The sequence below is a fragment of the Anastrepha ludens genome, chromosome 2, assembly GCF_028408465.1.
Source record: "Anastrepha ludens isolate Willacy chromosome 2, idAnaLude1.1, whole genome shotgun sequence".
NCBI lineage: Eukaryota > Metazoa > Arthropoda > Insecta > Diptera > Tephritidae > Anastrepha > Anastrepha ludens.
Window position 1 is genome coordinate 176,380,947 of NC_071498.1, and position 14,530 is coordinate 176,395,476.

Sequence of the window (14,530 nt, forward strand, 5' to 3'; positions counted from 1 at the left end):
ATTTATTCAAAGATATTTTTTCATAGCATTTTTGAAAAAGGAAATAAACCGTCTTTATTTAATTTTTCCTTTTCGTCTTCCTTTCAGTTTACTACCATTATTTTGCCAGCAACTGTATATGCTTCACATCTGCACTCGCACATTATTGCTTATATTTCTTTCCCAATACTGTAAGCAAAATATTTCTCTGCCGTCACTTTGCCATAAAAGTGTGTTTAATAATGCAACAAATAGCAAAACACTATATCACTGAAGCAGCGAAATGCATCAATCGAAGACTTTTATTAGGCGAAATTCTTAAAAATAACCAACCCCAGCCACATGCATGCAAAGCTAGCAGAAGCGCCGACAAGAAATTTTCACTGCATACGCCACAAAAATTCAATATACAGCCACACACACATATATATGCATGCATGCACTCACTTACTACATTCGAACTATAAATATGTCTGTAAGCGATTACGCACTGGGCTGCAGTGGCGGGGGCGGCGGCCGAGTGTATGGCCCATAAACGTTTGTTTGTAAACATTTCTGATTACACGCCTGGGAAATTTGTTTACACGTTAAGCAAGTAAATATTAGAAGAGAAAACGAAAAAGGTATTAGAATATTTAAAGTAAAACAACTTGAGAAAATTCATAAAAATCCAAAAACAATAAATTAAAAGAATACAAAAATTAATTTTTTTGCATTCTGTGCAAAATTTTCCATGTACTAATTAACTAAGCGTAAGCGAGTGTGTGCTAACAGTGAAGAATGCCAATGTCGCCTAATCGCGCATTTTTTTCAAGAGAAACAGTTCGTCTTTTCGACAATTGATGTTTATTAGAACGATCATAGAGGTGTTAAAGCATCCAATCGAAAAATCGCTCACTCTGAAGTCGAAAAACCGTATAACTGTCTGCCATCCCTTTGCTGATTTTCAGGGCTTTTTTATTAGGGATTTTACTATGTGCAGTTTTCCTTCAATTTCAGCCAAAAAGTTCTTCGATAGAGTTGCATTTACTGAAACCAGTGCAGCGTTCCGAAATAGTGACAAAAAATAGAAAAAGCGATGTATGCACTCTTCAGTACCACCACAACGGATGAAAAAGCTGGTGGCTCAAAAAATGCGTACTTCCTGTTTACCTCACACAGTATCAAATGTGTACAGAATCAAATAATCAAGTGGTAGTTCCAAAGACTCATGGAAAGTCTGGAATCCGACAGTCATTCGGCTATTTATTCTATTGCTCAAAAACGAAAGACTGTAATGAACACGAATTTGTTCTAAGTTGATCAATTACTATGATAGTTTCTGGTTGGATACACAATTTGTATGATATTTTTTATGATACGATATTCGGTATTAAAAATTCATCTTCATACAATTTTTTATGGCCAAATGTTGTGCCTCAAAACTCCGTTCTCTTGTTGTCAAAATCTGTACTAAAACTTTTAGGAACCATACGGACTTTTTTATTTTATTTATTTAATTATTTATACGTCTACCGAGGTTCTTGCCGACTACTATAGTAGATTAGTTAAATATTTTAAATCCATTCAATCTAAAGTTAAAAATACTTGAACTAAAACATGCGGCCGCCGTAGCCGAATGGATTGGTGCGTGATTACCATTCGGAATTCACAGAGAGGTCGTTGGTTCGAATCTCGGTGAAAGCAAAATTAATAAAAACATTTTTCTAATAGCGGTCGCCCCTCGGCAGGCAATGGCAAACCTCCGAGTGTATTTCTGCCATGAAAAAGCTCCTCATAAAAATATCTGCCGTTCGGAGTCGGCTTGAAACTGTAAGTCCCTCCATTTGTGGAACAACATCAAGACGCACACCACAAATAGGAGGAGGAGCTCGGCCAAACACCTAACAGAAGTGTACGCGCCAATTATTTATTTTTTTTTAAGCCATTAAAGGCATTGCACAGGGTCCGGCACTCGAAGTGTAACCAATTAAAAAGGCCATAAATTTAGTTTGGAAAATCACTTTTATTCAATTCAAAGTAAAAAATGTGTGCACAGAACACAAAATTAACAAACAAAGAATTTGTCTTAAATTTTTTGAATTGAAGATATCGCAGAAAGCCTATGGCGAGTGTGCTTTATCAAAAACACGGGTCTACAGGGTTTGATTGAAAAGTAATGAGCCTTCCCGCGCGGAACGTCTGCCAAGCGATGAACCGAATCGGCCTTCCCCTTCCACTAGAAACCGGTCCCAGTTCGCTGGCAACAGCGATGCAGTCAGCATCGCTCCACGCGTGAAAACTGTTTTAAAACTGTGTTAGGATTTTGCAGTGGCGAAAATGCAGCGATCGTTGGAGCAACATTACTCGATCAAATTTTGCGTAAAGCTAAACAAAACGAGTACCGAAACCATTGGACTACTCAAGGAGGCTTACGGGGACCAATCTCTCTGCAGTGCCCAGGTAAAACGGTGGCGCAAGTCGTTCAAGGAAGGCCAGGAGGTCGTCGAAGACGAACAGCGATCTGGAAGGCCTTCGACGACGCAAACAGACGAAGATGCACACCGCCTTCCTCTGCACCTCTGCATTGGCCAAGGAAATGGTACTGGAAAACCATCGCTTAAGTTTGAGGGAGGTGGCTCGTGACCTGAGCGTGTCTCACAAATCAATTCGCAACATTTTACACCATCAAATGGGCATGAGACGCGTGGCTGCTCGACTCCTTCCAAGAGAGTTGACCTTCTTTCAAAAAATCCTGAAAATATGCTTGAGCAAGTGAATTCGGGCCCAACGTTTTTCTAGCGCATCATAACAGGTGATGAGACGTGGGTATATGAGTTTGGCATGCAAACCAGTCAACAGGCGGCTGAATGGCACTATCCACATGAGCCGAAACCCAAAAAAACACATCAAAGTCGGTCTAAGGTGGATGTTATTCTACTCGTTTTCTTTGATTATCATGGTGTTGTGCCCTCGCAATTCATTCCAAATGATTCTACGGTAAATGAAGAATATTATTTGGAAGTTATGCGACGTTTGAGAGGAAATTTGCGTAGGAAACGGCCCAATTTGTGGAAAGAAAACTCATGGATCTTGCACAATGATAACACATCGTCTCACAAGGCCCTTATTGTGAACACTTTTTTGACAAAAAACTCGACAAATATCATCGAACAACCACCGCATTCACCAGATTTAGCCCTCTGAGGCTGTACTCTTTTCCCAAGACTTAAATTATCACCTCGCGGACGCCGCTTTGAGTCGATAGATGCCATTAAGGAGAATTCGCTGAAGGAGCTGAAGAAGATCTTTTCAAATGCTTTTAAAAGGTACTTTGTGTATTGATTCGAATGGAGCCTATTTTGGAAGCGCCCAAATAAATTTTGATGACTAAACAATTAATTGGCGTTTTAATGAACAATTCCCGGTACTTTTTTGACAGAATATATATCATATTTCCTATGTATAATATCTTGTAAGAGATAACTCATAGGCTGAAAAGTTCTGGGCCTAATAAGTAGATGGTAGTTAATACTAACCCTAAAAATACAGCTGTTAAATTTTCACGATATTTTATTTATTAGTTCACGAGTTATTGTGCTAAAAGTGACGCTACTTTTGATATTTTCAAACATAAATATTCCCATTCAAGCAAAGCAATGTCTCGAAAAGTGTTATGGGGACTAAGCGTTTTGATGAAGGGAAAAGAATATCCAATCTAAACGAATTGAACCTGGAACTGCTCCCACATCCACCGTATTCGCCAGATTTGGCTCCCAGCGACTACTGGCTGTTCGCAGACCTAAAAAAATGCTTTCCGGTAAAAAATTTCGCTCGAATGAAAGAGTTATCGGTTTTTTATAGGCTCAGAGGTTTTTCCTTTGTTAGGCCCCGGATTTTTCAGCTCATGTGTGCGCTCATATTTAGGGTATACGCCCTTTTTGGCTATTCGACCAAGCTCCTCCTCCTATTTGTGGTGTGCGTCTTGATGTTGTTCCACAAATGGAGGGACCTACAGTTTCAAGCCGACTCCGAACGGCAGATATTTTGTATGAGGAGCTTTTCCATGGCAGAGGTACACTCGGATTGCTATTGTCTGGTGAGAGACGAACGCCATTAGGAGAGAATTTAGTTTAATTTAAAATAAAAGTAATTCATTTTAATTTTTTAAAAGAATCGCCTTTGTCTGGTTAAACGCGCAATATTTCTTAGCTCATTTCTTTAGTATACGAGCACATAAGTATGTCATAATTGGCTTTCTATTCGTGTTCACACCCAATGAAATTTGAAAATTTTCCATTTCATGCCAATGCATCTTCAAGTATTTTCCTCAAGTTATACACCACAGCCCCGCGGAATGGGTATGTGCCACAGAGCACGAAATTTCGTAATAAAAATCGAGAAGCAGTTGGGGAAAAAATTGTAATTATTTCATTTTATTGCCAACTTATTTGTTTATATGTGTCTGTTTAATGCGGCAATAATTACGCACAAAGCGAGAAATTCCAATTACCCTAAAGATGTTAATTTGGGGAAACTTTAAATAAAATAGACAGCAAAAATTTTTCTTGTGATGCAGATAAAACAAATTTAAGGGAAAAGCAGAAAATATTGCCAAAACGCGTGTCGCCCATTGAAATTGTGTGTGTTGCAAAAACAAAAAAAAGCATTATGCTTCTGTGTCGATAAATGAAGTATCCAACTGCTGTGAAAATTCGGAAATTTCAGAGCAGATAAAATAATTCTCATAGGAAATAAATAAATGAAGTGAATTTCCAAAAATAACTTTTACACTGGGTTTTTTGTGAAATATTATCAACAATCGGTTTCAGTTGAACAAAAATTCTGGCTTGCGTAATCTTGAATCTTTTAAAAATATTTTCATGCTGCGCCCATTTGTGCAATCTCCAATTTACAAAACCCTAAAATATTTTAGGTCATAAAATAAAACTTTAAATTTGTTCAATACGAGGCCGTCGTTATCCGCAAACGAAGCACGCACACTAACATACACACATACACGCATACATGCATGCGCTTATGTATGCTTTGTGGGCGGGCATGTTTGGGTGTGGCAGCAATTAAACGCCAATTCAAGTAAAGGCATATCATTTTGTGCACTTATTTAATTTTGTGGCAATTCGTACATGCCACATACATACATACATACACTCACACATACATACGTGCATATTTCAACGCTGAATAACTCATTAAATCATATTAATTTCAAATTTCGACACATAATCAGTGACCATAATTTTAATTTCGTTGCACCAGAGTTTTATTGGTAATAAATATGAAAACGTAGAATTTATTCGCATGGCTATCCGCTACCGTGGCGTATGAGTAATTTATTTAAATGATGATTAATGAATGCGTCAAATTCAATGTTGCAATGGGATTTCAAATAGTTTCCATTAAAATAGCAATTTCAATTCTGTTATATTAGATTTGCTTTTTTTTTATTGAATTTTAAGATAATCCATAGCAGGGAATAACTTAAAATTGCTAGAGACTAGTAAATTATTTTTACATTGTGGGCCAGTAGTTGGTTGGTTGGTTTAAGTTGTGATTCATTCAGAATCTAACTAGCGCTTCTGCACCATTTTGTTGCCATATCCTCGCCATATCTCGCCATATCCAACTTTCTTACCAGTTATTTACGGCATGACTATATCTAGTTTGAGCGGTTCAGACATCTAAGCCAGATAGCTGTTAAAGGCTCTCGAACAGCGGTTTGCCCAACCCAGGTTTAGCATTCTGTCCTTCCATAGAGCCCTGCCATTCGCAGAGGAAATCAAAGACTGTTTCCTTCTTCTCCGGTTGTTTGCAAGAGATACAGTATGGGTTGTGAGGGATGCCCATTTTGACTGTTTGTTCTCCCACAGACCAAAAGCCAGTTATGACTGCAGTTAGTCTCCAGGCGTCCTGTCGTTTCATGCTTATCAATGTCGACGATTGCTTGAGGTTGTGGATGAGCCATAACGTTCTGTTAATTTTGCACTTCCCCTGGTCTCTTCATCTACAATCCGCGATTCGAAGGTATTTTAGGGAAATTGTACTCTTGACTGCACCTAACGGTGTGAAAACCGATTCTGCAAGACTGTTATTCATGACAGATCTCCTTCTTGCCAGTTCATCTGCTTTTTCATTACCTTCAATGCTCCGCTGTCCCGGGACGCAGATAAAGGTAACTTTATGGTTTACACTCAAGATGGTAAGGTTATCCTACTTTGTTCCACCAGTTTAGAGGTTGTTGTCGCCGAATTCAGTGCCTGGATTGCAGCTTGGCTATCCGAAAGAATAAATATATTGCCCTTAAAACAGGAATCTACAAGTATTTTCGTCTGAAAAACACTGCTGGTATTAGGGAGACGCACCGATTTTTCAATTCCAAGTCTATGAGAATACATACCAGCTCCTACACCACAATCCATTTTACTGCCATCTGTATAGACTGTAGTGTCGAAGTTGTTTAGTGAGAATCCCTTATTCCATTTTTTTTTAGATGGAAAGAGAGTGGCAAAATTTCCACTGGATGTTACCGTCGGGACTATGTAGTCAATCCAATTCGAGGTATACTGAGTTTGTCGCTGTAATAGACTGGCATGACCATACGTTTTTTCCTTACAGCGACCCGCTTCATTTAACCTAAATGCACTCATTGTTGTCATCATCTTCATATGTAGATCTACTGGAAAAACGTATGTCAGTGCGTTCGGGGCCTCCCTAGGTCATGGTCTGATTACACCGACTGTTGTTGCACAGATTGATCTTTACATTCTGCCAAGTAATTTGATGATGTATTCTCTCTCTAGAACTTTCCGCCAAACCACCGAGCCATACGTTAGAATTTGTCGTATAACCGCCTTATAAACTCACAATGTATACTTGGGTTGAATACCCCATCTTCTTCCTTGCATTCGTTTACAGGCATATAAAGCAATTTCTGCTTTCTTTACCCGTTCTTCAATGTTTAATTTCCCGCTAAATTTTGGAGTCCAAAATTGCCCCAAAGTACTTTGCACTGGGTGAAAGTGAGAGGGTTTGTCTGTTAATATTTGGTAGGTTAAAGGTTGGTACCTTATATCTGGTGGTAAAAAGCATGAGTTCTGTCAGTAGTGCCAGTAGTGAACTCGTAATTGTATTAGTAATCGAGAATTGTTTCATTTTTCGAAAATTTTGGAGTTCGTCTCTAGGCAAGGAGACAAAATTACCAAAGCACGCTAACGTAAGTGAGGCATTCAAATAATGTTGTATATCTTTCCTAAGTCGAAAATAATCATGCTGGGATTGCGCTGTTGTAAAAAATATTACCAAGGCCTTTGTCACCGCCCTGTTCTAAGCAAAACTTGTTACAACTGCCTGGCATCGGTATACTTTTCATCTCTGAAGGAGTTTGCTGGCGAAAGTGTAAGCTTTTTATTAAAACTTGCCAAGACATGTAACACTACTAATCCTTTGGGTCTATGTGAGATCTATTCAGATCACCCAGATATACCTGACCTAACCTTGGACTCTAAACTTTCCTGCTCATTCAGGGATTCCCTATTCGATGTCATTAACATAATATTATTACTTCGAAACAAACGAATACTAGTACAGACTTCCTAAAAAATTTGAGCGGTTCTCGCATAACCCGTAATTGATAATCATACAATATATATGGAAAAATGTTTTGGAAATTAGAGTTCTTTGAATTTAGTACTGGATTATCGAAAAAGTCCGTATTAAAAAGGGGCACAGGCAGTGCAATCCCTAACAAGCAAAAGTAGTATCCCACTGGATACGATGCTGAGTGCATTATTGAAGGTATGTGCGTGTAGCGTAAGATATTTGCTTGGATTGAAAGTGACAAGCGTCAAACACAGAAACTAGAGACCAGAGCCAGACACTTGAGAGCAAAGACGAAAGACCAGAGGCCAGATACTAGACTCCACATAGCAAAGGTTAGGAACCAGATGCCAGATACGGGAAAACGAAGACGATAGATTGGAGACCAGATACAAGACTTATCACGCTAAAGATCAAAAACTAAAAGCCAAACACCAGAGGGCAAAGAACAGAGACTTAAGTCCATATATAAGACTCTACATGTTGAAGGCTAAAGGCTAGAGACCACGTCAGATACTAGATACTAGACACTAGACTTCACAGACTAGAGGCCAGAAACCAGAGGTCATAGACAAGAGAACAAAGATTACAAAGAGGAGACCAGCTACAAGATTTCATAGACTGAAGACAATAGAGCATATAAAAGACTCCAATGGCTATAGGCCAGAGACTAGAGAAAAAAAAAGCGGCTTGCATATGTGAATCAAGAATTTTATTACCACTATTTTATTTCAAGTTATATTATAGAAAAATTTACTTAGAGGGATAAAAATTTATTAATAAAAAATCTTCAGAATATTCCATCAAAAGTCGGGAACCAAACCATAGCGAATTAATTTACTTGTATTCGTAGAATCGACAGTCCTATGTATATTAATCTCCTAAATCACGGATTACATAAAGCTGAACAATTCAACTTGTTCTTGTTTTATGATTCTAAAGCATGCACCAAAAATGAAAACTGGTTTCAAGCCTTAAATGGCAATTTTTGAAAACTTGTATAGACGAAAGCAGGCGTTTATTTAATTTATTTATTAATTTTCACACGTTTTAATTTATTTTTTATATTCACATGTTGCCTTAAAAATTTGTTCTCTCATTTACTCAAACTAACTAGCATTTCCCATCTGTATTATTCTCCCTTTGCAGGAATTGGAGGCATATCCAAATGTTACCTATGTGTTTTGCACATTTTCGGAGACTAATGTACTCGTCACCCAAACCAGCTATCAAATCATTTTCTTCGCGTTCTCCTACCTGCTGCCATTGATGGCAATCAGTGGCCTATATGTGCGCATGATTATGCGGCTGTGGCATCAGGGTAGTGGCGTTCAAATGTCTGTGAAATCGCAACGTGGCCGCAAACGTGTCACACGTCTGGTTGTGGTTGTTGTCGTGGCATTCGCCTCGCTATGGCTGCCAGTACAGGTAAGTGATGCTAAGAGCATAATTTATGCAATATAAATAAAGCCACACGCATGCACACTAATAAATTCATATGTATATAAGCCCTGCAGGAAACAGGTGGAGTAGTGAAAGTAGTTCACTTACAGCTCATAACTCAAATTTAGTACTAGCTCCTAGTTCTAGGAAATGATATGAAAAATCTGCCAGATCTCATTTATATACTAAAGTTCTTGCTTAGAATAACAGAAAAGGATTGTAAGGTGTACTTGAACTCATTTCGCTAATTTATTACTTCTTCGATACTTTCAGAATATAAAGGAAAGTGTACTAAATCGTATATTTTGGACTAAGCACAAGTTTTCGAGTACTTATTCTGGAAAATTGGAAATGGAAATAAAAGTGAACTAAAAGTTAATTACCAAACAAATTATCACTCTACCTATAGAAAAAGAATATATAGCATGCTATATCACATCACTTAAATTAAGTACGAGTTCCGAACTATTAAGGGACAAACCGGTTTAGGAGGCCAAAATTTTGGTGTTTTTCGAGAATTTTTTGAACAAAGAAGGAATAATCAGAAATCGTTTAAGTTTAGAGGATATTTTATTTATATTTTTAGGTACCCTTTTAAAAGCTATTTCCGTGGGAGATAGTGTCGTTAGAGCGTGGTGTTCATAGACGATCGCCATCCGAGTGTCTTGCTGGTGAGAATTCCTGAAGTTGCAATTTTTCTCTGAAATCAATAGCAATTTTTTTTTATTAGCAACATATTTCCTAAGAATATGAACCCACATGTGGTAAAAAAATATTGAAAATTGCATGCTTTTGAGGCGATTGAACACAAAGTAGTTTTTTATACCATATTTTTTCATCTATTTTGCTTAAAACACCATATTTTATAATAATATAATCCCAGAATTAGGTTTATATAAATTGAATAAAGAAAAAATCCCGGAAAATTTTAAAACGATTGGTCGGTAACTTTTAAGCTAGAATGCTCACCAGTTGAAAAAAAGTAGTTTCGAGAAAAACGTCGTTCTAACTAACGCGCGCTACGGTGCGGAGCCGACGGGCAGTCACTTAAGTGCTCATAGAATCGGGAATACTGCGAATTTCGCTTTAAAATTTTTACCACATATTCTTGAGTAGTTATACTAACGATTTATGCAATAAAAAAAATTGATTCCTTGATCGATCTAAACTGGTTTCCCCCCTTAAAAAGGCATGAAAAGATTACTAGTTGTAATATTTCGAATTTAGTACTTATTGCCAAATATCTGAAATGAAAATTAAAGCATTTAAAGCAATTTCAATTGTAAAAGGAATTATGAGTTATGGCAATAAAACGGCTGCATAGCGCACTAAATCTCATCCCAGAAATTTAGTACTAATTGTTTTTGCTTGTATATTCAGTACTAATCATCATCAAAAGACGTGAAAAAGTAAATTATAGGATATTGCTTGAATATAAATCCAGCTCCGGAATATGGAGAAAGAGTTTACAGGTATACTAGACACCCTATGCTGAATTTAGTACTTGTCACAAACTATAAAAAAGGTATTAGAAGCTTACTAGATACATCCGGTTATTAAAAATAGGTTAAGTTGTGATACTGGTTTTATCCATCGAATTTAGTATCAAATTGAGTACACAATTTAGTTTACAATTTAGTACAACATTTAGTAAAAAATTTGGTACAAAAGTTAGTACTGAATTTAGTATAAAATTTAGTACTGAGTTTAGTGCAAGACCAAGCAAAAGATAAAAACCGAGCAACATAATTTAATTTATTCAAAATTGGAAGAACTAGATCCGACTCTGCATTTTAGTATATTACTAATTTCGAGTTACTGAAAAAAAGGCAATTAACCTATCGGATCTTATTTCTAGCTCCGCAGTATGCAGAAAGAGTTTAAAGGTTTACTAGACATTATCAGGCATGTTCTGCAAATCGTTTTCGGGCAATATTTTCGCATTTTCCGTTTTCAAATCGTTTGACATGTTATGTAAATCGTTCCGTTTTCGTTTTTTTTCGAACATCAGCAAATCGTTTTGTCACCCTGTTCTGGAAATCGAAATCGTTAAAATTTTCCAGTTAAATTTTCGGCAACTTAAACGTTAGCGGTTTGTGGCATTCTTATAAACTGTTTATTGAAATAAATTTATCAAAATGTGAGTATTTACTCAAAATAACTGCATATATTTATGTAAATAAAAGTGTGTATTTAAAACTTATTCAAAAACTTTTAAGGGAAAACACAAGAACTCCAAGCAAGAGCTAATTTTAGTCGAGTTTATGAAATCTCAAAGGGCGACAGAGTTGCTGTTGAGGAAAAGTGGAAAGAGCTAACGACGCTGCTAAATGCAGAAGGGCCGCCCCAAAAAGATGTTAATGGATGGAAAAAGTAAGTATTTAGTCAAATATTAAAATACATATATTTTTGAGTTGTCTTTTTTCAAGATATGGTCTGACTGGAAGGGGTGCGCTCGAAAAAAGGTTGCCCATAACAATCTAGAATCGAGGGCAACAGGAGGTGGACCCTTTAATAAGCATGTACTGACGAGCAACGAAGAATGTGTTGCAAGATCTTGTGGAATTTTTGCAGCCGTTGATGGCATAAATCATTCTAGAAGCTTTGGGACAGAAGAAAAAAATAGCGCTATCGAATCTGAGGAAGAACGTCCCCAAACAAGTAGGGAAGCGGTAGCTACCCGAGAGCTGCAAAAAGGCCACGAGTGCCAACGCAGGACAGCCTTCAGACGTGTATGGCAACGCAATCTACTTGTATGGAGAAAATATCCACCACTTTAGATAACATTTGCGAAAACCAACACAAGATTGCAAAATGGCAGGAAGATGAAAGGGAAGAGATTTGACGACTTTGTCGTGCTGTTGAGAAACAAAATGAATTGCTGGCAGAGCAAAATCGCTTGAAGACTCAAAGTATAGAGCAAAAGCAAAGGCATTACCTCAAAATGGAGCAATTGCAACATGAAACAGTTAAAATTAAAATTAAAATGCTTGAGATAGAGACTAAAACATAAATATAAAAGAATCTTATTGAACTATATATATTTATTTTTAATATGAATAAATTTTATGTTTCATAATATTAAATTTCTAGCAATATAGTCTCTTATATTTCTGCCAACACTATATAAACTACTGTTTTCCTCATTTTCAGCAATTTCCTCATCAATTGGATTGTTTTCTAGTATGCTTTCTGTTTCAATGTCATCTATTTGATTACTCCTACATATGTTATGTAGTGCGCAACAAACGTTTATTATCATTACTGCCTTTCGATGTTTCGAATTTAAATTCGAATTTAAATAAAATCGGACGAATTACAGAACCCCCAAAACAAAATCGTACGAATTGCCATTTCGGATCCGAATTGAAATCGCGCGATTTTCAGAACATGCCTGTATATCCCCAATTTAAAACTTTTCACGAAGTATAAAAAAGGAATCAAAATTTAGCACCTAGTTTAGTACAAGATAAACTGAACAGGATAATTTAATTAATTAAAAATGCGGAAAAATATGTCCGGCTCTGGGATTTAGTACAAATTTTGAGTTACCGAAAAAAAGGTATTGGATCTCTTATCTATAGGAAGAAATGTTTTAAAAGTATTTAGTACCAAATTAATTTAATTTATTGAAAATGGGAACAATATGTAGATGCGGATTTACAATTTAGTACTGCTTTTGAGCTACTGAAAAAAATACAATTCGGCTGTTGAATCTCACTTCTTGACCTTAGTGCTAGTTTTGGGATATGGCAAAAGCTGTTACAGGCACATTAAATATAGTATCCTAAATTTAGGACTAGTCACGGAACTAAAAAAAAAAATAAGAAATGTACTAAGTTCTATGTATCGAACTCAGTACTAATAACAACTATTAAAAAGAAGCTGAATTGTGTTCATGGTTATATCTTCCGAATTTAGTTGCAAAGTACAGAAAATACGACATTTAGGTTGTTGAAAATTAAACAAAAAGATGCTTCAAAGGAATCAAAAAACTGCCGCTTGTTTACAAAATCCAAAAAAACTCTTGGATGGACACTCAAGTATTTATCGAGTAATATGACGCTGTATTCATTCCAAAGGTTAAAAAATATCAGATAGAAACTAGAGATAGGAAACGTTTTATTAGTGATTGATAATATTCCAAGTCATCCCTCAAACCTTTCACTTGAGAGAGAAGATGGAAAATTTAAGATGATTTTCTTGCCACCCAATGTTACCTCAGTCCTTCAACCTATGGATCAGGGGGTGATTGAAGCCTTCAAACGTTACAACAGAAAAGCGTTACTGCGTAGTGTCCTAATCGGCCAAGAGGAAGATAAAACAATTCTTGAAGTTTACTAAGGTATTAACTTGAAGGCTGCTGTTTACATGGCAGCAGGAGCGTGGGCTAATGTCAAAGCGACTACTCTAAATAAATTCTTGAATAAGCTTTGTCCAGCAGTTCAATCCGAAGCTAGCCCTACATCTGAACACCAACAAATGAAAACTTTGTTTCAGAAATGGTTGAGTTGATGAAAGAGGTTTCAGGATTTGAAGAATGTGACCAAGAAAACGTTCAAGAATGGCTAGAATTTGACGAGGATGATCCTGGCTACGAATTGTAGACAAACGACGATATAATAGCACAGGTTCAAGTTCCTGAAGATGACGACGATGAAGACGAAATTGGTGATGACATCGTCTTAGCTGAAAAATGTCCGTCCAATGAGGAAGCTTTAAATGCTTTGAGATTGCTATTAAGTGGTTGGAACACCACGACGAATGCGATTCTGTGCAGTTGCTGTCTGTAAAACGCCTAAGAGATTTGGCGGCAAAAAAACGAGTCTCAAAACTTAAGCAAACAAATATGTTCGACCTTTTTTTTTTAGATTAGTTTTGTACTATATAAGTTAACACGCTGCAGTCGCATTTGTTGCGACGCTCCCACGGCTGCTCGCTACACGTGCCGCAGTGTCAGCATATTTCAATTTCGCAATGCAATGCAACAGGAGACGTTACCTGTTGCACAATTACATTCAATAACGCACCCGTGGGAAGTCAAGGCCAAGTCCGGTCTCAGACAAATTACACAACGACTGCGCCGCAGCTGGGGAAGGAAGGTGTAAAGTAAGCGACCGTCACCACGTCCAGTTAGTGGAGTTTGAGACGGGTTCCGGGTTAGCTGCATTAGATTAAGTAATTTGTGTAGAATAAAAATAATTGTGAACTATCAAAAGAATTATAAGTGTTTCTTTCCTGGGCAGCTGGCCCTTAATTTTTTTTAGTGTAACGGACCCAAGATCCGTAACTGGCGCCCGAGCAGGGACCCAGGAGTGTTAAAAGTGAGAGTGGATGAAATAAAAGAAAGTGTATTAAATAATAACAAAAATAAATAAAAAATCGATTGGCGAAATTAAAAAAGTGAAAAAGGGTTTTTGATAAACCTGCTCAGCAAAAAACTAAAGGATCATAGGGCGTAAGGCCAAGGAGAGCTACAATACGCTGAACGTACAATAAAGGCGCTGATGAA

At 37.0% G+C, this 14,530-nt stretch overlaps 1 protein-coding gene across 1 annotated transcript in view; it reads left to right on the top strand.

The window, feature by feature from the left end:
• LOC128855914 (allatostatin-A receptor) overlaps positions 1–14,530 on the top strand; it is a 59,436-nt gene that overhangs the window by 15,543 nt on the left and 29,363 nt on the right. The window contains exon 2 of the mRNA XM_054091154.1: positions 8,725–9,003. Within this exon, the coding sequence (XP_053947129.1) occupies positions 8,725–9,003 (279 nt within the window). The remainder of the gene's footprint in view (positions 1–8,724; positions 9,004–14,530) is intronic.